This window comes from Colossoma macropomum, unplaced genomic scaffold, assembly GCF_904425465.1.
Source record: "Colossoma macropomum unplaced genomic scaffold, Colossoma_macropomum, whole genome shotgun sequence".
Taxonomy (NCBI): Eukaryota; Metazoa; Chordata; class Actinopteri; order Characiformes; family Serrasalmidae; genus Colossoma; species Colossoma macropomum.
In genome coordinates, this window is record NW_023494787.1 from 32,437,362 (window position 1) to 32,464,735 (window position 27,374).

General features: G+C 38.9%; 1 protein-coding gene across 1 annotated transcript in view; it reads right to left on the bottom strand.

Moving 5' to 3' along the window:
- Positions 1-2,167: 2,167 nt before the first annotated feature.
- The window catches only part of rftn1a (raftlin, lipid raft linker 1a), a 37,665-nt gene continuing 12,458 nt past the window's right edge, over positions 2,168-27,374 (bottom strand). The window contains exons 3-10 of the mRNA XM_036567005.1: positions 12,874-13,057; positions 9,543-9,654; positions 6,841-7,414; positions 5,047-5,250; positions 4,318-4,427; positions 4,069-4,172; positions 3,910-3,985; positions 2,168-2,542 (exon numbers count right to left, since the gene is read on the bottom strand). Coding sequence (XP_036422898.1) covers positions 2,168-2,542; positions 3,910-3,985; positions 4,069-4,172; positions 4,318-4,427; positions 5,047-5,250; positions 6,841-7,414; positions 9,543-9,654; positions 12,874-13,057 — 1,739 coding nt within the window. The remainder of the gene's footprint in view (positions 2,543-3,909; positions 3,986-4,068; positions 4,173-4,317; positions 4,428-5,046; positions 5,251-6,840; positions 7,415-9,542; positions 9,655-12,873; positions 13,058-27,374) is intronic.

The window sequence follows — 27,374 nt, forward strand, 5'->3', positions numbered from 1 at the left end:
CAGCTACACCAACCATATAGCATTCACGCTGTAGGTTTACCATTACCAACTGTAGCTCATTTGTTGCTGCACAATTTATCTATTTTGACAGTTAATGGAAAGGGATGACCACTTATTACTTGGGTGGTGGACCGTTCTCAACACAGGAACAGCACTAACATTGTAATAATGATGAATAATAATAGATTTCATTTGTATAGTGCCTTTCTCACACTTCCCAGGTCTCATTACAGAAGCAGCATTTATAAAATGGATAATATCAACAACAACTGGAGAAAGAGATACAAATTGACTGGAGTGATGAGGAGAATGAAAGTTGAGAGAAGAGCCAGAGATTTAAACTGAGCTTGAAAGGAGGAGTTGAGGAGATTGTGTTGCATAATTTAAGAGCCATGATGCCGAAAGATCTGCACCCATCACCGACCAATCTGAATTTTTCGACAAGCATTAGTCCAATCTAACGGGAAAGATAACCAGGGTAACTGAAATGGAATTCGGGTGAGTTGATTTTAGAACAAGTGAGAATTCTAGCAGTTTTTTTGAACATACCAAAGAGTGCATGGTTATGTCAGGAATACCAATGAAAACAGAGATGCGGTAGTCTAGACAGGTTGATACGAAAACATAGACCAGAGTTTCAACATCTTTCATGATGAGCATTGGGCAAAGATATGCAGTATTACAAGGGTGAGGTAAAAGCAGTTGACCAGTTCTCTAATGAGGAATGAATCAAGAATTACACACGTTATAAACTACAGAACATCACAATGTCTGAATTGAGAATACAGTCTTTGATACTATGGATTAAGATTAATAAGATTTTAGTGAAGGGGGAGAAGGATAGTGGTAGCCTTGGTACACACATGGATCTAAGTACTGTCAACAGCAGAAAAAATGAAGACCATGGTGACAAATGATCTGAAGGGGCAACATATAGATAATAAAAAAGGATAGGGCCGAGGACTGGGGGGACCCCTCGTGTAACAGCATTTGTGTTCAGATAAGGCATTGAAATTTATCAGTAATACAGGAGATGAACCAGACGAGGGCAGCGTCAGTGACGCCAGTAGCAGAGAGCTGGAAAATGAGGAGTGTGTCTTGGTTTACTTCATGTAATTGTAAAAGTATTTAAACTCTGTTGGTACACTTGTACCAGTGCCACACACAGTACCACAGCCCTACCACCACGCAAATAATATCCGGTCAGCAGTGGCCCTGTGATGGTTGTTTTACAATGATGGACGAGGTAGAGGAAAGCTGATAAATTATGCAGCAACAGAAGGGCTACTGTCAGTAAGTACAAAACTACAAAACACACCTACACACTGGCAACTCAGTGTAGTGTACATATAGAGCCTGCTTCAGTACTGTTTTAATATGCCCTCACCAACTTTGACTCACTCAAGTGCGGTTTTTCAATCTAAACGCACTTGCCCTTTGCTAGGTCAGCTACAGTGAGCTAATCCTGTAATGCAAAATGTGTTTTTTCAAGATGTCTGAAGGTAAGATACATTAATTTTATGTTTGGAGAGCAGTAGTGTAGAGCCTTTGGCATGCTAACTAGCCAGCTAGCAGGGGTGAGGGATCAAGTGAACTTAAGTATCATCATTGTGACCCAAAACATTTCCCTTTTGAAAACCTAAAAAAAAAAAAAGGTGGACAAAGCTGATTGCAGCCGCCCAGTTCTAACAACCCCTTAACTACTTGGTATCATCATTTCCCCTCAGTTGAAACCCTGGGGCCATCTTAAGAACTGTTCCATTATTTTACTTACTCGAGTGAAGGGCGTTAGACTGAGGTTGTGAGGACAAGTGTCGACTTCAGCAGCTGAACTTGCCTGGATATCATTGTGACCTGACGCATTTCTCTTTTCAAGCCCAGAAATTATGGTGGACAAAGCTGTTTATAAGCCATATCTGTAAACTAATTTTTATTGCTTAACATTTCAAGAACATCACATTTGATTTTCGGGGTTTCCAAACTACTCAATCTCTCACACATGATTGTTAATGTAACTTCACTTTCCCCTACCACCCTTCACTTGAGCTAAAACAGTACTGGAACAATCCTTAGTTTGGCGTCAGGGATTCCCTGGAGGGAAACTGGTGAGGCAACGCTAATGAGAGCATGTTTGGCTACACAACCATAATTCAATAAAGCACCTGACTCAGCACACGCCAGAGAACAGTGCTCGTTCTGGTACCAGCGGCCTCACTTCCTCTTCCTGTGAGCCACATTTGACTCCGCCCTTTGCGTCCTGATTGGTGCTTGCACTCTTAACCTCCACCTTTTCTTCTAGAGCTACGTCTCTATTTTGAACATCCTGCAAAGTCCTTGCATCATCACCATTTCTTTCCAGGCTCTCTCTCCCACACTGTTTGTTTTCCATCTCTTCATCTTTCATCCAGCTCTCGCTCTCCTTCGCCATTCTCTCTGCTTCCTTCTCCACTGTCACTGTCGGAGATGCAGCACTCAGTATTTCCCTCCCCACAGTCTCTTTACTATTCAAGTTCCTCTTGTTGCGACCTTTGAGGTGAAGCCTCTGAAAAACACAGGCAATCACACACACCAATTAAAGGCTTGTCTTCTTCTGAGCTTCTCAAACTAACATACTGCCAGCTGTGTTTCTATTTTACACATTTGTCATAGACAGCTCCTAGCTAAATTTAGCAACCTCTTTATCTGTGGCCAGAAATAAACTGAGTAATTGTGTCTGCTGGAGCAGCAACTCATAAGACAACATCAACAGAACTGGAATAGACACTGATATTTTAGACTATTACTGTACTTTGTACTACTGCACAACTGTTTTATTTTAATTCATTTTATATCATTAAATGTCAATTTAACACTATTTTGGCATTCATTGTGTGGCCAGAAGCAATGGTGGACAGTAACTACAGTACAGATATTTTGTTACTTTACTTAAAATACTATTTTTGGGTATCTTTCACTCCGCTACACTTCAAAATAAAATATCCTACTTTTCACTCCACTGCTTTCTGTACAAACGTGTTGTCACTGGTTAGTCTAAAGTAAGAGGAAAAATGGATTTTTAAAAATATTCCAAAAAAACATGACATGCTTTCAAACCGAAGCAAACCAATCATAGCACACCTTTCACTAACCACTCCCCTAAATACCACTTGCCCAATTGTAGTTTAGCTACATCTCTGAAAAGCATTCAGAATGTAATTTGTTTCTGATTAATGCTATTTTTTAATTAGCAGAAAAGTTTTAAACCCCATTTTTCAAGTCTGCAGCCACACAACAACAGGTTGTAATAGAAATTCTATAGTAGCGAGAATAAATCACATTATTGACTTTTGGTATTTGAGCATACTTAAAAACCAGTGCTTTTGTACTTTAATTCAAGTAGAAATATAAACAGAGAACTTTTATTCATTTAATATTTTACCAACAGTATCTACTTTAACTGAAGTACAGGACTTGAATACACTAGCCAGAAGTATGTGGACACCTCTTCTAATTTGTGGGTTTGGCTACTTCAGCTATTTCACAGGTGCATATAATCAAATAATACCTGCTCTGTGGAGGTCCTGACCTTTGAAGAACAAGGTAAAGGGGGGCTAACAAAAGTGCACCTATATGGTAAGTGGACCTGATAAAATGGACAATGAGTGTAGATACAATGTAGGTGAACCTTCTATATTATATATATATATATATATATATATATATATATATATATATATATATATATATATATATATATATATATATAATTTTAACAAAAAAATGCTTCTTTTTTTTTTGAGAGCCAATACATTTTCTTTTTGTTGCGGAGCTGAAGGCTATGATTTTAAATATAGGCAGAGGAGCATTTAGCTACAGTACTAAAGAAATCAATGGAAATACTTCACAAAGAACACAGAGTGGTGTACAAACCGTAAAGTCTCTCCTCTTGCGGGACAGCACAGGTCTCTGGAGGAAGAGGATCTGTTTTGTGGCTAAACTGCCGTCACTAAGACAAAAACCCAAACATCCCATGTTAACGGGCTCTATCTCATATGTCAAGAGGATTAAGGGTGAGTTCAGTGTGAATACCTGTTTGTTTTGACTATGGGAGTGGACAGTACACACATTAGCCTCCATCCGTATGGAGCTAAAGACTGCAGAAGAGGGATGTAGTCTGTTTTTACAGCAACACCCTACAGAGAAAACATTTGGTACTAAGTTTCAAGTGTATTGCCAGTAGACCAAATTCTATTCACTAGGATGCATTAAAAAACTAAGCTCAAAAGAAATCCTTGTATAAAATGACAAACATGGGCTCACAGATCAACAAGGCCTTACATCAATGACCGTCCACTGCTCAACTACGATTGCGTCATACGTAGTGGCCGTCATAATGTCATCAGAAGCACTCTGGAATATGAACACACTCTCTATAGTGGAGGACGACTCTGTGGAGAAAAAGAGCAGAGAAACATACCGAGAGAGGGTAATATTTGGGTAGAATTAGAATAATGCTTGTTGAAGAGTTTTTCATAAAGTGAATTTATAATGAATTAAACCAATTATGTTTTATATTATTTATTTAAAAATGTAAAATAAAAGACAAAAAAAATCTGGGTTGGACATAAATATGCCCCTTGCAGCCTATAAGCTCACTCAGTGTTTTATCTCAGAATTTAAAAATTGAAAAATAAGTGAGCACAAGCTCAGGAACAACTGAAGCATTTTTTAAGAAGAACTGCATTTTTTTAAAACTGGTAACCACATATTAAAAATAACAGTTGACATCGTATGCTTTAAAGCTCAGGCTTTTCAGTCCACTGGTTGACTTAACTGTAGAGTTAATAAATCCCTAAGAACAACACTGAAAACCTAAGAACAACCAAGACTGTGAATAATGAATGAATTAACTAAAGAATATGCAACAGCAAACATTAAATGAAAAAAAAAAATGGATGCAAGTATTTAGATTAAGCAAAGGTAACCAATAACTTCTATTAGAAGCCTACAGTGACCACGGGATATGTGCAGCTATTTCCTCCTTTCATGTGTTGCTAGCTGCCATACCCGTATCATCTCCTATGTGAAAGTAGCCATCGATGAGTTGGGCGCCGCTTCTGAAGTGCTGGGTCATATGATCAAGCCAGTGAGTGTCGACTGTAGTGATAAGCCCAGCCTCCTTGTGCACCTGCAGTGGAATTCTCAAAGAATAGAACCTTGGCGACCCAGAGAGCACCACAGCATGGTTATAGAGAGCGAACACCTGCACACCTACACAACACAGAGAGACTGCTGGTCAGAGGGAAGATACAGTCACAGCAACAACACTTTATCAGCTTGATCTTGTACTCATAAGAGGAATCTAATCTTTCAGTAGGAAAATTATTCAAATAAAAATAAAAAATGTGCCACAATTCCTCCACACAAAATCTCTCTAGAGTCACCAGTCCTCACTTGTAAAGCTCCTCTTCACCTCAACCTAGAGTTTTTCAGTGTGGTTGAGATCAGGGACTGAGATGGTCACTGCAAATGCTTGATCTGGTTAGTAAATCAATTTATTCTTTGGACTGCTGTCCTGCTGGAGCTAACAATAACCAATCTTAGGGTCTTGGTAAGTGCAGACAATATAATATCCTATATCCACTACACTGGCAGGCAGCTTGGCTAATTTCAAGCATATTTCTTACACCATGCAACAAGAATATTTCTTATAACATCTGCCTATAAATTGATACTTTCACTTGATAAATTTACTTAAAACAAGTAAGAAATATCTAGAAATAATGTAAATAACCTAATAATATTCGTACAACAATCTTAGTGACAAATTTTAGATATATCAACTATATTCAAGATGATTTCATCTGCCAAGACATAATTTTTTTAAGTGTACATTTGTGGCACAACAAACGAGGCTTTCTTCTGGCAGGGCTTTCTCCTGAACTCAATATTTAGTAGGGGTGTCCACATACTTTCAGCTTTTCAATTGCTGAGATGTAAACAAAGCCATTCAGAGTGGGGCAAGGCAAAATGGTGTATTGTAGAGAAACTTACTAGTCTGAAAAGTGTTGACAGGAAACAGGGCTTGCAATGCCTTCAACATAAATATAGCCATTTTATTTACACAAAACGACAAGTGAACCCACAAGTGCCTGAGTTTTTTAGTTGTAGTGTTGATGCCAGTGAAATAGGGGTAAACTGTAAAAAAAATAAGTTTGTTTTGTGGACTGTTTTGCCTTGTAACACTTTTTATGTACCTCTCTGCTAGAAATCAACATTTTAGGCCAAAAACTTTCTAAAACTATTGTAAAACAATGTCTCAGGCATTAGGCTGTGTATTTATAACAATAATAATTTCATGTAATAACTTCATGTGAGCTAGCTTTTAGAGGCATTGATTGGTTTAGACATCTGATTCCTATCCCTTCTGCTATGAATAATTCTGATTCCGTAAGTTTCTCTAGAATAGAGTATTTCACTTCAAACCACTTGGAATGACTTCGTTTACATCTTAATGACTTAATCTTGCAGAAATTCTGAAGAATCTGTGGAATTCTCCTGCAAAACCATGGCTGCACCTTTAAGAGTACATTTACATTGTTCGTACCTTGGGAAACAAAAATGTACCTGTGCAGTACATTTTTCTCTGCCAGTGTATTTATAAGAATTTCGGCCGTAATTAAGTAATACATGTTTTTTGAGGAAAAGTTTCATTTTAAGAAAGATTTGTATATTTTTAAATGCTGAAACTTTCTCACATCTGCAGTGCAACATCATGCTGATGAACAATAAGGGCACTCTAAAACACTGAGAAAAGCAAAGAAGATAGCTCCCATCTATATGTCACAAACTATAGCTCACGGTTGAGGGACTGGGTGGTTCCAGGTTGTTTTCCAGCTTTGTCAGGATTCTTGACTCGCTCTGGGTTCTCTGGCCTTCGGCTCTCACTGCTGGCCTGAAGGGGACAATTCCCTTCAGCCAGGTTTGGTTCTGTTGAGCTGGATCTGGGCTCATCTGTTCTGTCTTGGTGTGTGTGGTCCTCTGTCTGTGTCTCTTGTCTACCTGCCTCAGGGAATTGATGGTCTGAACGTTGGTGTTCAACAGGAAAAGACTTATGGTGGTTCTGGCATAGGCAGCTTTCTTGCTCTTGCTGCTGTTTGGCCTCACTTCCAAAGTCCTGGCTTGGAGAGGCCTTGTTTTTATAGCTCTGCTTTTGGAGGTCCTTAAGATTGTCCTCATTCTTGCAGTGGTTGACGTGTTTATCCTGGCTGGTTGGGCTGATTGTTGGGGCTTGTGTGTGTTGGTGTACAGGGGAGGGGCTGGAGTGAAGGGAGGAGAGTTCATCAGCATCACCGTGACCCAGAAAACACGGCCCCCCACCAGGCTGCTGCAGAAAGCCGACAAACAGGACCCCCGAATCAGCCAGGTCCTGCACCTGCAGGTGTCAAGATCAACAAGAAGAAAGAACCTTCAGTAGGGGTGTAAATCTCTGACCTCAGAACCATTGCATTCATATATGATTCTTTAGGAAACTGTTCAATCTTACGTTTAATCTTTTTTTATTTTTGGTACAATTAAGTATTATTTTTTTATAAATACAATGATTATTGACAAAAAACGAGAACGTTTTTACACAGTAGTAGAATAGACAATAAAGCTATAATTTTTATTTTTGTGTTTGAAAGTAGCCAGAAAATGTATGCATACTGCACTGAACATTATGAGAATCAATTATAATCAATTTTAAAACAGATGTAGACTGTTGCAATATGATGCATTTACACCCTTAACCCAAAGTCAAGACTGACATTTGCAGCTGCCTCTTGAAACACTAAGTAGTTTGCAAAAAATAGCGCATTAGAAGTGCACTCTGTAGTGTAGTAGTTAAAGTATAGAAGTGTGTGGTTTGGGATCCAGCATCAGATTAGGCAGTGACATGCTCATTACACATCTCTAAGCGAAGGTTTAAGGTATTTCTTGATTAAGGATGCATTTATTGAGGTAAATTAATACATTTATTGAAGTAAGCTGACGGTGGCTTCTTATTCGCCAGCTTCGTTCTATGTTTATATTTTTCTGGCACCTTTATTCAACTGAAGCACCATTAAAGGTCGAAAGTAAGTTGGTGTATAAGAAGCTAACTTCAGCTCCACATATATGCATGATTTTGTTTTTAAGGGCTTTGGTAGCTTCTGGTAGCCACTTTTATTAGTTCTTGTAAAATCTCACGGCTTGGAATTTTCTGAACATTGGAGATATGAGGGCTATAAGGATCCAGTCCACCAATCTAGCTAATCTTCTCACAATGTTTTGTGGACACTGCACCTAATGTGTCCACCTTTTCATGTTTTTCATGGTCATTTTGATCTATTTTGCACTGTCTTTATCCACCTGCAGGGTTGTAGCTGCAGAAACAGTGACAAGATCACAGTCAGTGGTACAGCTTCCCTACCAAAATGGCAACTGGGTGTTCTTAATGACGTAATCAAACAATTCAATTTTTTTTTTCTAGTTGTCATCATTTTAACACTATAAAGTTTGGTAAGTAGGGGCAGCAGTGCACTCACTGCTCGATCTCAAACTCTACCGCACATCTATTCTCACACTGAATACTGCCATTTTATTGGCTCCCTGCCGAAAGAGCTTCATGAATTAGAGCTACATGTATGAATATGTAATGTAAAATACTGGTAGACAGGGGCTTGATTTCATGCACTGAGACTGATTCCTCATTTGCGCTAAAATCTCTGCTTGTCTCCATGTACAAAAATAACTCTGATGAATAAAGGCCAATGTCACAAAAACTAAACCCTGCTGTGGACAGTAAACAAATTCTGTGTAAAAACAACCTTAATCTAACATGTTAAAGTGAAAAAACATTCTCTACATTTATGCAGCTCAGAAGAATCTCAATGTGGAAATCACACAGATATGATTAGAGCTGCAATAAAACTCTGCAGGAGAATCAGCAGGAGTTAAACTAAAATGGACTTTAAAAATTATCATTCAGTTGGACATAAACATATTACTCTCCATTATGTCTCGACAAAATACAAACACTCATGTATCTGCAGTTAACTGCAGTATCTCTAGTTAATCACCAGCTGGCATTCCGCAAACTCTTTAGCTAGAACGTCTGCAGAAATGCGAGAAAAGGGTAATCAAACCGTTTTTTAATATTATCTTCCTGGTACACACTCTCACAGTCCTCTCCCCAAATACACACACACACACACAAACACACATACACACAGACTTAAACCATCAGTAAATGTCACATGGCTTAAACATCCTCACATGCAACCACACATAGTCAAACACAGCTTATCTCTATATAAATGTCATTACCAAAATGGCAGAAAGGTCATGGAATAATGGCGGTCACAGACAGTGAATGTGTGGTGTCAGTCACTTTCTCTAGTCCCCTGTGCTTCATTATTTTATCTGCACTGTTCCAACTGCATGTAAGGCATAATGAACTGGCTTTGCATGTGAACTGAAAAAGAAAACGAGCACCAGGTCAAAAATATGACAGAAAGAAAAAGACACACGGCAGACCTGACCTTTTTCACATAGCCCTGAATCACTTCCGGGTCAGGTGCTTGAAGCCCAGAGAAACAGACGTCTGTCTCCAGACGAGGTCGCACGCATTTCAGCACGCCATTCTCTGAACAGCTGTAAAATAAGCAAAATGAATGAATAAATAAATAACGTATGATATTACAACTATCATGATTACAGTTGTTAATGAAATTACAATGTTGATGTTGTTAATGAAACTGATGCAATCTGATTACAACTTCCTAAACAACAGTAGTTAATTTTTAAACAAAACAGACAAAATACTAACAAAAAACAGCTTCTCAAGACAGAGAGGCAAAGGAAATGAAAAAAAAAAAAATACTTTCCCTCTCTTGATTTTGGTGGCATTAAAGGTGACAACTGTTCAATTGTTTTTTGCGTGACCACTGTGTTCAAGTGTTCATTGTACTTTAAGAAAGTAAATGTGACTGTGTATGTACACGCGTTTGTTTGTTTTTGTTTCTCAGAAAACATGTAACGTAATTATTTTTAAACTAAAAGGATTAAAACACTTTTCTGGTTACTGAGCTGAGATTAGGGTTAACTTTAAGGTTAGGCTTAGGAGATTTTTATTTCATGTAGGTAGTTAGTTAAATTACTGACTTGTGCAATAGTTTTAGGCACCTGAGAATATTAGATTTAAAAGCTATTTATCTGAGCAGTGAACATTTGTGAAAACGCTAATATTAGAATAAATACAAATAATATTACTAGAATAAGCAATGATTTTGTTTGTCAACGTGCTTGTTTAACCATTCCCAAACCTCTCCTTGAGGAAGCCCAGTATTATTTGTAGTCATCATCCAACACCTGGTTTGGTTAATCAGTGCTTCCTTACATTCAGTCAAGTGTGTTGGTGATGCAATTTAACAAATCCAATTTGGTCAATGTCAGGGGGCATCGAGGAGAAACCTGGAACCAAACTCTGTTCTTTGAACTAGCTCTCAAGACATCAACTACTTTTTCTGGTAAAAAAAAAAAACAAAAAAACAATAGATACTTTTGATTGTACTTATGTTTATTTGCATTTATATAATAATATATTTGGTTTTACAAGCATAAACACTTACTGCCAAGATAAATGGCGCTGGATAATGTACTTATGCCTAGACCTTTGCACAGGACTGTATGTAATGCACATCAGAAGTCCAAAGGTTTGTAGACACCTGTTCATCCAGCGTTTCTCCTAAAATCAAGATTAGGGATTTTGTGCTCTTTTACTGCAGTAACAGCCTCGACCCTTCTGGGAAGGCTTTATATTAAATTTGCAAACATTGCTGTGAGGATTTAATTGCCTTCAGCCACAGAAGCACTGGTGATGTCTGGTACTGATGTTGGATGATCAGTTCTGGATCACAAACACCACTGCAACTCATCCCAAAGGTATTGGATTGAGCACCATCACTTATTAACACAGTTCCACTGCTTTACAACCCAATGCTGGTGGGCTCTATACCATTCTAGCTGGCATAGGGAATGGTGACCTTAGGTCAGGGGTGTCCCATCTTGCCCGCAAAGGGCCGATGTGGCTTCAGGTTTTTATTCCAAACAAGCAGAGGCACCCTTTATTATACTTGTTTAATCAGTTGGTCCCAGTCTTCTAACAACTGATCAGGTGTGCTTTGTTGGGATGAAATCCTGCAGAAACACCAGTAAGTTGTGGATAATATTGGACACCAATGCCTTAGGCTCATGTGCAGCTGCTCCAAAGCAAACAATTACATTGGTTAAAGCTTTATATGATTATAAAAGCTTTGTCAGCATTGCATGCACCTTAAAGTAAATAATTTCATTAACCAGAAGGGGTGTATGGGTATTTTTGGACATAGTTTGGACATGTATAGACCACTGTAGTCGTGTCGTCATTTTGTAGTCGGCGCCATGTTCTTATGCCCATATTGGGAACTCCGGGTCTAAGTTCCATTTCTTTAGGGACAGAATGAATAGGGTTTTCGAAAAATTGCCTCTATCGCCCCGTGTTAGATAAAAATGTTCAGAACCCAATACGTTTTGTCCTATGAACATTCTTCTCCCGAATACCACTGGATCCTCCGAATTACGAGGTCGTTAAAGAGTTGAAATATGAATATTGCTACATGTGAGCTAATGCTGCTGTGCACTGAATTCACATCATTAGACTGGCAGTCTCCTTAAGCAGGTTTTGTCAGTGTACATTTCCATTTACAGACTGAGGGCAGATGAAAAGAAGTCAGAACAAAATCAGCAGGTTTCCCTGCTCTTTATCTGATGCTCACTGAAACATGATAGATCTTTCCTTTTAGCTTGATTTGAAAAGATCTAGTTACAAACGTACCTGCACTCAGGCTAATTCAGTATAGACTCAACTTAATATGACTGCTCACCCCTGATGAACTGATTTCGGCTCTCAAAATATCCTAATTATTATTTTAATGCTGGTAACATTTTTCTGAGGACATTTTCTCAGGACATTCGCCAGCTTTTTGTTCAACTTTTCCCGTTCCACCTTAAATGGCGCAGCAGTCACGTTCACTGCTGCGCCATTTAAGGTGGAATGGGAAAATTTGAACAAGCAGCTGGCGAAAAAGAAGCTAACTTCAGCTTCATGGAGGGTTGAAAGGAATGACATGAGGATGTTTCTCTATTTCCGCTAAACAGCTGAGTAACATTAACTTATTTTTGCTGTTTCACAGAAAAGACAGGTCAGTATTTTGTCTCGTTTGCTAATGTTTGTGATAGCTAGCTAGTAACAGCTGCTGCACCATTTAAAGTGGAACGGGAACATTCAAACAACAAGCTTGCAAAAAAAGAAGCTTAATTCAGCCTCGTAGTTTTAACATGGGTAGTATAAGGAGTTTTAGCGTATCAAAATATCCTATCTAGAGGTTTTATTTACGGGTATACCCGTAAAAATGCCCTACGGTATAACATTTCGATACGGTAGCACAACTTGTCAGAGCACCGCCACAGCCCGCCTTAGCTTTGTGTAGCTTAGTGACATAAAATTGATGCGCAGTAGCTTTAGCTCGCGTGTAGCAATATTAGTATTAATAACAATAACAACCTTGTAATTCGGAGGATCCAGTGGTATTCGGGAGAAAAATGTACACAGGACAAACCGTATCGGGTTCTGAACATTTTTATTTAACACAGCGTGCGATAGAGGCGATTTTTCGAAAACCCTATTCATTCTGGCCACAGAGAAATAGAGCTTAGACCCGGAGGTCCCAATACAGGCATAACGAGGACTACAGAATGACGCACAACTACAGTGGTCTATAACCACATATCCTGATATTATGCAAAAACCAATGTGCATGTGAGGGTGTGCACCTGTTTGTCTCTCTGATGAGCACAGCACGGTGTAGCTGCCTCTGTAGGTTTGCTCTGGCAGGGCCGCACGAGTGAACAAACGGATGAACAGCAGCCAGTATAAAACCCTGCTGATATAACTCGCACACCTGCACAGGTAACTCTCTTACAGAGGACAGACACAGCAACGACGACACCGCCACCTCTGAGAGAGAGAGAGAGAGAGAGAGAGAGAGAGAGAGAGAGAGAGAGAGAGAGAGAGAGAGAGAGAGAGAGAGAGAGAGAGAGATACGAGGTGTGAATATACATAATGTGATAATTTGATTAAAACATTAATTTAATCATTGACACACTGATCTTTACACATCATCTTGCGTGAGAAAAGTCTCAAAGGACCATTCCACCCACAATCCACTTCATTACTTTGAAACACAGCCACACAACTGCTAATGTTCCAATGCTAGCTCATTTTCCATACATAATCCTGATTAAATTCTCATCTTCTTTGTGTCCAAAGGACCCAGATTACTTATAAAACTGCAGTGCAACACTTCCTAATGTTATAGCTTTTGGTAGCTCTTATTCATAATTATTCTTCACTAGTGAGCATGTTTTTTCTAACAGTAGCTCATTTTCAAAACTGCCGGTATGTCATTCACTGTTACAGCTACAGACTCAGTTTTGGTCTTCAATAATATTGCACTTACATACAATTACATTATTACTGTTTTTCTCTTCATTCGTCACTTTATGGACAATTTTTCACTTGCCAACAGTTTTCGGTTGTCACTTGCCACTTTATGCTGGTTATAAACATTACTAAGAATATACATGGTCAGTACATTTGTGCATATTTATTTACAGTTCTATATTTGTATGTTACACCTCAGTATGTGTGTATACATGTATATGTGTGTGTATGTATATGTATATATATATATATATATATATATATATATATATATATATATATATATATATATATATACACACACACACACGCATACACACACACGTATATATATATTACACATTACACCCACAGGAGCTTTCATTCTAAATCCATAAGCAATAATATGCAGTTGGTTCCTCCTTTGCAGCTATAACAACTTCCACTTATCTGGGAAGCTTTCTACAAGATTTTGGAGTGTGTCTGCAGATATTTGTGCCCATTCATCCAGAAGAGTATTTGTGAGGTCAGACACTGATGTTGGAAAAACAATCCCAAAGGTGTTCAGTGCAGTTGAGGTCAGGGCTCTGTGCGGGCCAGTCAAGTTCTTCCACACCAAACTCACCCAGCCATTCCTTCATGGACCTTACTTCGTGCACTGGGACACAGTCATGTTGGAATGGAAAAGGTTCTTCCCCAAACTGTTCCCACAAAGTTGGAAGCATGCAATTTTCCAAAATGTCTTGGTATGCTGAAGCATTAAGATTTCCCTTCCCTGGAACTACGGGGCCTCCGGCAACCCCTGAAAAACAACCCCATAGCATTATCCCTCCTCCACCAAACTTTACAGTTGCACAATGCAGTCAGGCAGGTAACGTTCTCCTAGCATTTGCCAAACCCAGACTCATCCATAGGACTGTTAGATAGAGAACTGTGATTCATCACTTCACAGAATGCATTTCCACTGCTCCAGAGTCCAGTGGCAGCGTGCTTTACACCTCTCCCCGTTGTGTATTTGGATCCTAGGCTTGTGTGTAGCTCCTCAGCCATGGAAACCCATTTCGTGAAGTGCATGATGCACAGTTATTTTGCTGATATTGCTTCCAGAGGCAATTTGTGAATGACTTAACAGCAATTTAGTGAGTGATTTAACAGAGAACAGGCACTCGGCTGAAGGTGCTTCCATTTCACAATAATTGCACTTACAGTTGACTGGGGCAGATCTAGCAGGACAGAAATTTCATCAACTGACTTGTGGCAGAAGTGGCATCCTATGACGGTGGCAAGTTTAAAGTCACTGAGCTCATCAGTACGACCCATTCTACTGCCAGTGTTTGTCTATCGAGACAAGGCTATGTGCTTAATTTTATCCACCTGGTAACAATGGGTGAAACACCTAAACTCAACAGTCCTTTATTTGCTATACTTGTGTAACTTTATTACACCTTCCCTCTTTACATGCAGAAAATCACACAGAAGGATTATCACATAATTGCCTTGGTCATAACACACTGTATTCACATAGTTGTGTCACCACATCACATGCATCATGACCAGGTGGAGAGGCTAGACTGAGATTAATGAAAATAACTGATACAATCGGAAATAATACCCATTTTTAAAATGGATAAATACTTTAGAATAGGTTATTTAACACCAACACATACACTTCAGCAGCTGCTTTCCTCAGCCTAGTGCCAAGACCCCCCTGTATATACTGTGTTATACAGCTTTAGAAATTGATCACCTAAGCCTCACCACAAGCATTTCAATGTACAAATGTCACTGGTATACTGTACATATGACAAAAAAATAAAAAACACACTTGACTTAACTTTATAAGGTATGGTAAGTTAACAAATAAATGAATATAGTTCGGTGAGTTAACTCTAACCACACTCCTACCTTCTTCAGCCATACTCCTAATAAAAAAGTCACCTAAATACATGTCATAGTTGTCTTAAACAGTATCAGGCTAGCTACATATATACACTCGCAACCAACTCAACTGAAACAACTGTACATTTAGAGACTGTAGCTCGTCTGTTACTGTGCTCAATTTGTTTTACTCATCCTGTAGCCTTTTATCAGTAGCCAGTGGAGCACAGAGCCACTCTTGTCTGGATATTTTGGGTGGTGGACCACTCTCAACCTACAACTGACTGTGTAAAAACTCCAGCAACACTGCTGTGCCTGATACACTTGTACCAGCACCACACATACTACCATACCACTATCATGAGAACAGCCCACTCCAACTCCTGAGGTCAGAAACCCGCCCACAACTAGGGTGTGGAGTAGTGGAAGTGCATTCTCTAGAGTGATGGTTCTCAACTGAACACCTTCAGGGTGAGCTGAAGTGTCATTCAAGATACAAAAGTAATCATCCATCATCAGTACCTGACCTCACTAATGCTCTTGTGGCCGAATGCAAAAAATGGTCACAGCAATGTTCCAACATCTAGCGTAAAGCCTTCTTAGAAGAATAGAGGCTGTTACCGCAGCAAAGGGGGGCGGGGGGGGACTTTGTATTAACCTATTAAACCACACTTAATTTCAGAAAAAAGAATACTGGATGAGCAGGAACCTACAAACTTCTGGACAGAGAGTATACTTCAATTTTTTACAAGCAGAAACCAATTATGTTAAATTAGAAGGCAACTTTGACTTAGCATATTTCGGTTTTTCATTTTGTTTCAAAGATCAGCAGACAACCTATTTATTATTTCAACAATGACTTATACATAAGTATTACTTTTAGCTGTAAAACAATTAAAATAACGTGATTCTTGTGTATAGTTCATTGTGATAAATTGCAAACAAGTGGACAAAATTAGAATGTAATTACTTTCAGTAATCTTATTATATTATTTTCATCACATGCATACAAAGTTCACATGAATCTGAACATGTGAACATGAAAATCATGTGAATGCAGATTCCGATTTTTATCACCAACGTGGAGAGCAACAGTGGCTGCATGTTATAAAAAGCCTCATACAACTTAATGCATTGTTTCAAGGGAAACAGTAGCGTTTTAATTTTGCTATTGCTTTTGTTAGTCTGTGTGTAGATATAGCCATAGTTCTCCCTCAAGCACTGTACTGTTGCTTGCCAATGATACTTCAGACTTTATGTACATTAGTGATAAACAAATTCACTACCTTGCAATGGCTAGAAATAACAGTTTTCATCAAGAGACCCTTCAGTGACACTTAAAATTTAAAGGTTGTATGTGAACCACAGGCTAACTAGCTCAAGGTCAAAATCAGGAAAATTTGTTAACAGGGTCAAAAAAATTGTGGCATTAATCATATATTGCATTAGCATGTGTACTTCTGATGGCAATAATTATTTTTAATTCAGAAAGTGTTATTTTCAAAATTTTATATGTACTGGACACTAAATAAGGTGAGTGGAGCTCACGAAGCGGCCAGTGAGTGGAAGTGCAAGGTAGTTGTTTTTAATAAAGTGGATGGCCAGTGTGTGGCCCACACTAGAGTTGCACATTCATATCCTGACACACAAAAATTCAGGTAACTGGTGTGTCAGGTTCCCCATTATGACCATGCAGGGCACAACTCGTCACCATGGTAACCCACTTGGGAGTGAACCGTGTGAATGTGAGAGACACGCAGACAGAAAAACAGAGGTTTTTAGCTCTCTACTCCTAGAGAATTAAGGGACTTGGGGTAGTTAGCATAGCTATTATAACTGAGGCATGAGCAATCAGTAGATTAGCAAAGTATACACGAGGTTAATCAACTGATAAGTCTGCTGAGAATTCCTGCGTGTGTGTGTGTTGTGATTCCATCTCATCTGCATGGCTCTCTGGAGAAAATCGCAGTTAATGCGTTCCCAGAAGACAGAGAGGAGAGAGGGAGGAAGAGAGAAAAAAAAGGAGGGGGAGCGAGAGGTGTGAACAGTTTCATTTTCAGTCCATCCTGCCAAATAACAAATCATCTAATCTGTTCACACGTTCACACTCCAACATATATATACACACACACATACACACACACACACACACATACACACACACGCACGCACACGCACACGCACTGACGCTGAGACAAACACATGCACACACATACACTTTCTCCAACAGTTTCAAATGAACTTCCAAACAAGGAATGGAAGACTAGGGTAAGGGCTAGGAGTGTATTTCACTTCGACTCACAGTCACAAACAGCCTGTCACTGAAGAGACTTTTAAATCTGCCTGGGAGCCAGTGGCTGCATACTCAAGACCACCATTTCATTTACTTCATTTCCAGTCAAAACAGCTTTTAAGTACAAGTTATTCCTCTTTCAGCACCTCAACTGAGCTTTTCCCTGCTGATCCAGAGGTGACTATCAGTACTGATCCAGAGACCAGCTCCACCCGCCTACCCATGCTGCGACACACACTCTCACGCTAGCTGTTTAGAACCTTCAATTTTATGCAGTACTAGGGCTGAGCGATAAAACGATAATGACAATTATCGCAATATAACTTTTCCTTGATAGAGCGATAAGAAATGTTCGATAAATTTTCGATATAATACACCGTTCTCACACTTCCATGTTCTAGCGAAAGCCCTGGTGGTGTTTTCTTCGGCAAGGAAAGCGACACTACTCTGCTGTTGCCAGGAGAGGGTGCACGTCCGAGTTTTTTGACATGATTAGGGAGAGAGGGGGCGACGAGTAAAATTGAGTCGCCAATATACTTTAGCAACGTCTGAAACGTGGAGTTATGCATTCCGTGTGAGTGGAGCGACCGGTGATCTATTCTCCTGTGACCAAGTGTGAGTGACGAGATAAGTGGTGCAACTGTACTGTCCTACAGTGAACTCACCTCTTTCCTAATATCCTAACTTAACAAGCTTTAGCAGCGTTAAATCACGTCTGATCCACACAACTAAAGCGCTGTTACAGCGCTCATATTTTATCTAGTGCATTACCAAGCAACGAAAGTCAAAGAAGGAAGTGGGTTCATGCAAGTTACAGCCCTGATTTAAACCAAAGTAAACTGAGGAAGCTGTGAGGCATTGGAGAGCGGGAGAGAGATATCTTTCCAGGCTAGCTGTTTTTAGCAGCTGGCTAACTTGAAGCAGTGCTCCGTCACTCGCACAACACGCCGAATTGATGATACTGTAGATCAAACAAGACACAAAAGCACCGCTTTCAGTTTAAACATACCTACAAGGAGGACTCCGTATGTCTGGCGTTAGATATATTGTGGTTCACCCCTCAAACACTACGATAGAATAGAGAAATCCAGATGTCTGCTAGCTGGTGTGTGAATACTGTGATGTGGTAGGAGTGCTGGCAGTGAGGTGGTGTGATCCATCACTGACGTACCGAACCAGCTAACGTTTGCTGTTCGTACTAAGCTGACGTTGTTGAGAAACTAAACAGTTTAGCACTGTTGTTAGCCACTTGTTTAGCATTTGTAACGGGATAGCCTAGCAGTCGTCACCAGACAGTTAAAATAATCTGTTTTCTTTCTGTTCACCAGAAACTTTCTCCCACTCTCCCATGACAGATTTGTGAAATGTTCCACTGTTTGGTGAGTGTTTGTCATGTTCTGACCATAAAGGATAGTTTAAAACAGCAATTAATCAGCCTTCAAACTTGAAAGAAATAATGATGACATTTATCGCGATATGTATTGATATCGAACAATATGAATTTTGTTTATCATGATAACATTTTTGGCCATGTCGCCCAGCTCTATGCAGTACTGTGCAAAAGTCAGAGACCACCCTGCATTTATTTAATTTCCAGTTAAAACAGCCTCTAATAAGGTGCTCTTTTTAAATACATTTAACATCACAATTCTTCAAAGAAGTTTGTAGGGACATTTTTCCACACCTCTAAAATTCAGTCTTAGAAGTCTGTTGCATTTTCAGTTCCTCACAATCCAAGTAATCCCAAACACACTGAGTGATGTTGAGGTCTGGAGTCTGGGGTGGTCAGTCCCTTGTTCTGAGACCATCAGCAGTTTCTTTGTTCAGAGACATTTGGCGCTATTTCTAGCAAAATGTGTGTCATTTTCATAAAACACTTTTTAATTTTGCTTAAATAATTTGAAAATTATTTTGAAAAAACACAGTGTATTAGATTGTGCCCCTCTTCCTCTAATGGAAGAATGTGCCTTTTCAAGCCATCCTGAAATCAAAACTGTCTTTTTTACTTGTTAGTTTATGTCCCTGGAGATGTAGTAGTCTTCCTTCAAAACGTAATGACTTTTGCCCACCTCTAAAACATTTTCTGATTGTTTGGCACACATCACCAAGCAAAAGCACTGAGCTAGCTAAGCAACCCTCACTGATACCATGCTTCATGCATCACTCAAGCATGCATCCTTATAAATTCACCAAATAACCACAGTAGCAGTGACTCAACCCAAAAGCTTTTTCAACCACAGATAAGGGGCACTGAACAGAAACAAACCTTCAAGAACTGCACAAGGGGAACATTTATCTACAGGCAATACACTCAAATAACGTTTCCAATGACATTGCAAGAGCACAGCAATTTGGCCACATCCCCAATTAAAACACAAACACATACAAATGTGCACTGATGTGCCACTACATGAAGCATAACTACCCAAACCTCCTTATAATCCTCAAGAAACAGTGAAACTAAGCATCGTAGACTTTATGATCTTAATTAAAGGATATTAGTCTTAATTAAGGGACTTCATCATGGCCATACAGCAGTAAAGGAATGCTACCTCACAGCAGAAAAGTATTGCTAAGTGTCTGAACAGCATATTCTGGAAAGACCCCAGAGCCCTTTTGTACATGCATGTTAGAAAACATTCCTCTATAACTGAACGCTGCTGTATTTAGGAACCATAAAACTGCTGTTGCATGGGACACATCCCAAAATAGTGCTCTACTGTAAACCCCCCACACACTCTACTATGGAGAGAGATGGCAGAAAGTGACACCTCACCCAGGCAGAAAAAAGTGTTTAGTGAATACAGTGCCATCACACCTCTCTATTTCTGGTTCTCTCATAGACTCTCCAAAAAGTCAACGAGCTTGGGTCTGTTCCAAGCTGGAGCTTTGGGGGTTCAATGTGCAACGCTGCAACCCACAGAAACACACACGGGCTGTTATGAGCTAATGTGGTAGCCCTACGGAGGTATGCCCAACATGAAAAACCCATTAAGGGGTCATTTTTGTAATAATAGTAATAATATCCAACACAATTATGCAAAATCCACTTCACATATAGTAAAAAGGTGCAGACATATAAAGCAATAGTTCACCATTAAAATCACATTTGCACTTTTTCCTTACCCCAAATGTCATCAGCCAAGGCATGTTTGTTGTCCAAAGTGTATCACTTCAAGCACACCCGAGGTTAAGTGACAGGGTATGAGCTCTCAATGGCACCGAACCAATAAACAGTATTAGCCCAGTAACAGAAGAAAATGCTGGATACTCAGACATTGGAGTGCAAACAAGCACAAATCTGATCAGATTCTGAAACAAATTTAACCGGAAATATTACAAAATTGCTTGCAGCACAACATAACGTAAAGAAATGTAAAGTCGGTCAGGGGACCATGTGTTATAGCAGCCATGTGATGACAGAAGCTGCATACCCATTTTGTTAACATAAAAAATAGGTAGTAGACATGGGTATATCATCCATTTTGGCTTGGCACTTAATATAAATGATACCCCGATTAGAAACTTTATACGGTATCATTTATATAAGGTGCCACTCTTCCACAGCTTTTTTTTTTAATGTTACCGCACTTTTCTCCTGTACTGTCCAGCACATCTATTCTAGTTCAATTTTTAATTTAATGTTTCATTACTTCCCTTTTAAACCTATTCTTTTAATCAAGTTTTTAATTTCTATTCTTCTGCATCTTTTTCAACTTTAGCTTGAATTAATTATTACTAAAGCAATTTAAAAGACCACAGTGTATTAAAGGTGTTATATATAAAAAAAATTGTGGTTCTTTCCATAAGCTAGTACGGTCTGTGCAAATATAAAGTAAACAAATGCAAAGTAACGCATTAGATATTCTGGCAAGGTAATGAACTTTGAATTTTTTGCCATATTACCATGCGTTATTAGTATTTAAAAGTAGAAATTTTACTTAATGGTGCAGGATGCGCCCAGGCAAACCTGACATGGCGGAAAAGTCTCCAGACCAGTCATACTTCTACAAACCTGGCAACAAAAAACGGTTTCAATGTTGCAAAATAAAAGCAAACATTTTGTGTATTTTTAGGCTAATCAAAGCCATGTGAACTTGCACACAGCACTAAACAATAGCAGGTTTTCCATACACCAGTTTTTTTGCGAATTTTGAAAATGCGCAAAAAAGGAAAAAAAAAAACCTTGAAAGGAAAAGCCCAAAGTTAAAAAAAAAAAAAACAAAACAAAAAAAAATATCCCAAATATCACAAAAAGAATTTATGCTAGAACAAGGTGGAAAAGTAGAATATCGCTAAAGTCGATTGCAAAAAAGTGATGGAAATGGTATCAAGCCGTTAGTCACGTGATTTTGCGATTCCAACAGAAGGTCAGATTGTGGCACATAGCTTTTTGAAGGTTGTTTGACATTCTGAAATGTCTAATCCAATGCGTTCCCAGATGCAGCGTGGACTTTTTTAGGGTAGCACGGAGATTTCAGCCCTCATCAGGTGGGCCATTGCTCGTCCTGCACGGAGTCTCTGAGCTGCGAAGAGCACAGGTGTATAATAATAATAATAAAAAAAAAGGCAACCGGTTGTAAATTTAATTCTACTTCAAGCAAAAACTGAGTTAAATGCCTCTATCTTACTCGTTTCCATGCAGCCCTTAATCATGGTAGCCTACGTCATCTAAAGTTTCTTCGCATAACTGTAGTTGATGGAAACATGATCTAATTTACTTTCATACGAAATTTGGGTGAATTTGCCTTGTGCAGACATCTATCAAGCTACCAGTGGTGTACTTTGACTTAAACAAACTAGAATTAATACAACTTATAGCAGTTCTAACATCATCTTTACTTTGTATGTTCCAGTTTTTCAGTAAATTGTTTAGTAAATACTTCAACACCTTGAAGCCTAGGAGATTGCTAGCTTCCTGTTGAGCTTTTTTTTTTTTGTTGTTCTTTTATAACATGTTAGGTATGATATGTTAGGAATGGCGTGAGGCCGTTTACTTTGTATATATGCAATTTGTGACAGCAAACATATTGCATTCATGCATTCTTTGTTGTTTGACTAACAAAGGAAACAGAAAAATGTTTCCCTAAAAGTACTATACAAATATTGCAGTTCCTTTACTGCAAATAGTATTGTTTAAGTGAATTAAAGAGATCTAGTGCTATATTATTGGCTATGTTTTTCTTCTTGTGGGTTAGTAGGGTGTAGTTTGAGCAAGGTACTTTCAGATAGTCATCATAAATACTTGAAAAACATCAGCTTGGTACTCAATGATACTTGAAGTCTCAGTAGCAGAAAAGAAAAAGTGATGCTAGGTCGACCGTAGTATTAGCTTCTGAATTGATAGCGTATAATCATAATTTCGGTTGGCTACATCAGCCTCACAGATACGGCACAAAACTAAAGAAGCATATTTCAGGCACCAAACATCTCAACTAATTTACTACAGTTGTGGTAAGGCGAAAATTGTGTTAGTTTTATTGTTTGTTGAATTATATGAATATAAATATGTATGTGGCTATCAGGTAAAATATTACCACGAGGATGTGATGCTTGTCATTATAGTATTTTAGTCTGATCAACGATCAAACTGTGTAAACCTGTCGCATTTAGCTAAGAACCATAACAGCAAACCTATCAGGGACAAGCCGCGTCACAAACTTTTGAAAAACTGTGGCCGCCATCCTCTAAATATTGATAGGACATAAATAATAAAGTGTGTTTATGATTCGCAAATGGGAGATTTCGCCTTCTTATGTCTGTATGCTTGTGGTGTGTTTGTACGCAAGCTCTTTCATTAGTGTGTAATACCCTGGCACTGAGTGGAATTATATTATTGATGGAGACAAAATTAAATTAAAGTGAGATTTTGACCGTGAATCCGGCTCAATGTCACTCAGACGACAGGTAGTGATATCCCCTCTCTCTCTCTCTCTCTCACACACACACAAACACAAATCCTGGAGCTCAGGAATGAACACTCTCCATCTCCAGGATCAGATAATCCTTTAAGAATGGCTGGCTGTTTGTTCCCCCATCGCCATTTTTTTAATTCACTCCTTCTCTATTTTTGCCTCTCACCTTCATTGGCACTCTAAACACATGAACATGGTCTTTTATTTATTTCTCGATGGCCTGATCTGAACCAAAACAAACATTCAAACTAGGAATGCACAGATATCGAAATCATACAAGATATATGAGGGCTTTCATTTCAAAGTGCATTATAGAACACTTCCAAAAATGTTCTTCTTTGTTCTCCCCATGATGAAAGTTATTGGAGAAAGGGGTTTACACATGCAAGAAATTTCAACGCCATACTATTAATTCTACCTTTTTGTATTCTTTACAAAAACTTGCTATATCTAAAATTGTTATAAATAGATATACAGCATTTTGGAATGAAACACCTCATTTGATGATGTATTAATTGTACTCTGGAAGAGCAGAACGTTTACGTGACGCTGAGCTACTGCAACAAAATATCTTCCATTTTCCAGCATTTGTAACCCTACAGAAATAAATGTTGTATTTCTCTGCAATGTTAATCAAGGTAAACGCAGTCCCAAATACTTCATTTTATGAATAGTGATGTATTGGCAGACTTGTACATGAAAAATGTGCTGCTTGACAGACTATAAAGATTAAAACAACATCTTAAATTCAGTCTTTGCATGATGCGTTTTACCCTGTGATTTACTTCTCTGTGAGAAAAAGATCATTATCTGTGGGTTTATTTTGTTCGCTAATGGACACAGCTTTTCTTGGCTGTCTCAGTAGATGGGTAGGCAGTTGGGAACTCAACACTGGCTACAGCACAGTATGGAGAGACCACACACTAGACTTTAATTTTTGTTTACGTTGAGAGTCAGATATAATCACTAAATCATGAGCATGTGGCAGCCAAGCATGTCATCATGTAGCAGCGTTAGTGCAGAAACCACTTCGTAAGCAGCTTTTGTGTACCTTTTTGCCCCGCTAAGATAATGCTAATTTCCTCTAGCCTGGTAATGGGGGTTTCAACTAGAGATGTGAACTTGTACTAATTTTGATATTTGAGTATCTGTAAGAGTTAATTAACAGACATTTGCCAGAGACATTATAAAGGAGGATCCAGGTAAATCACTAAAAAATGAACAAGAAACTTGTAATGCTTGACATATCTGTTTGTGGGGAAAGTCCCGCCCTTTAATTAAAAGTGCCAATTAAGTGCTGCACGAGTGGAGTAAAGAACAACCTGAAATAAAAAAAAAATGTGTGCTAAGCCAAATGATACAAATTATTAATGAGACTTTTGTCCAATTTTACCAGTGATTTGGAATAGGTTTCTGTAAAGGTAATTTGGCCTTCGGTTTCTGGGTTTTTAGGTTTCTAGGTTTTTAAGTTTGTAGCTTCCTTCACATTCAAAGGGTTCTGGTCTTGTATGACTGGAAATAACTGCCCAGTGGCGTTACCAAGATGGCTGTCGAGGGGACAAACTTTAGTATAAGTACTGCAAGGAAGGACATCTTGTTTGATGAGTAACGAAGGCAGCCTCTTCAGACAAGCTAATGAGCTAAACACACTGGATGCTAACAAGGACTCGTCTTCTACACTGTCTTTTTTCCGGTCATTCATTCAGGTCATTATCATGTCATTATTAATGTGGCAACGTTATTCGTCACAGTAATAAAGTATAACCTAACGTTTGCAACTACAAGCAAAATGGTTGTTTCACTTCATTTTTAGCCTGTAAATCTTTCTGCAATGAAATGCAATGAATACTCATAGATATTTTCAGTAATTTCATAATTTCAAATACTGACACCACGAACGGTTAAACAATGAGTATTCAGTTTACAAAGTACTCAAATACCCATTCCTGATTTCAAAGTCATTAAGCACCAAGCTAAATAAAAGTTTAATGTTTGCGGTATGTGACTTTACACTGCTGTTTTACACTGTTCAGTCTGACAGAAACACCTGCGAAACTGCAAAGTATGCAGCCCGGGTGAGTGGGCGTAGTTGTTTGAGTGGGGTAGGAAGCTTGCTTGATGTGACGCAGCATTAAGAAGCAAATCCAGGCACTAGACTCACCTGCCATTTGTAAATGGGAAATGCAGCAAAATGGCAGTCTTCACAACTCAACTGTGACATACATTTGAACTGGCAAAGAAAATGCATTGTCTGTTCTGTCTTTTAAAACAGTGTCTGTGTAATGTAAGACAACCGCGCTTTTTTTTTTCTTTCTTTCTATGGTGGAGTTTGACTCACAACAGTTCTTTTACCCTCATGCTAAACACAAGATTAGTGTAATCTACAGCATTTAGTAACTGGCTAATTAGATGTAGAAAAAGTTTAATATCTTTGAAGCATATCTTACAATTTGATTTTTGGCTTATTTGGTGCCATTTGTTTGAGTGAGCCCACTTTACTAGCCTAATGCTATTCTACCTGGCATTAACTGAAGGCTAGTTTTGGTTTGTTTAAAGCCTTTTACTTTTAATTGTAACATGGACATGAACATCTGGGTAATGACACTTTGATATGCAGCTGCTTTAGTTTCTCTCTTGAATATTTATTGTAACGTTCATGCTTTTTAATGTGTACTAATGTGATTCATTACAGTGTTTTGAAATTTGAGGCTCACGCATTTACTGTGGCTCTCGATGAAAAAGTATTCAAATTTCCAACTCGCCAAAATTGCCGGTTCTCAGTGTTGAGTTTGAACTTTATGGCTGCAGTCTGGACCAAATGTGGTTTAGTAAATGAAACTGCAGGTTTAATTAGAGAAGAAAGGCTCTTAAACCTTAGCTAAACTTTGTTACCCCAGTGTGACACGTTACAACGTAATTTTACAGAACTGCAGCGTACTAGCTGCCGGGCCAACTGTGTTTTGCACATAGAGGAACTAGACCTCCGCATTTAACCCATCCGTGCAGTGAAACACCCACATACATGCACACTAGTGAACACACACACTAGGGGGCAGTGAGCACACTTGCCCAGGGTGGTGGGCAGCCCTATCCACAGCACCCGGGAAGCAGCTGGGGGTTAGATGTCTTGCTCAAGGGCACTTCAGTCACGCACTGTCGGCTGGGGGATCGAACCAGCGACCTTCCGGTCACAAGGCTGGCTCCCTAACCTCCAGCCCACGACTGCCCCCTTATAACACACTCTTAAACAGAAGCAGGCCAATTCAAATCTGTCCGCAGGTCACATTTAGTCCTGGGGCTGGACTTTGCACAATGCTGCTTTATCCCATATGAATTGGCCAGTCAAATCCCTCATAAATGACTAGGCATGTCATGATAATGAAATTTAAGATGACAATTACTTGCCATTTAAACCTTTCAGATTCACAATTCACTTTTTTTTTTTGAAAGTCAATTAAATTGCGTTAAAGTAAACACCTAAAATGGCCAACTTGGCTGACTGCTATCTTGCCTCCTAGCTGTCAAACGTTAGCTCCAAAATAACACTAAACACAGTCCGAGCTCAAATAAACATTACTCATTGCTGCCCTCTAAAGGTGTTACAGCATCAGTCAGAAGTTGAACTTTTTGTAGGTTTCTAAAGACCCTGCGTTTTCTAAAACACGTCTCAATACGTGTTTTCTGCTTTACTTCATTTCCATGAGATTGCCTCAACTAAACTGATAAAAACATTATCAGTTACATTCTTTGTTTGACCAACATCGTA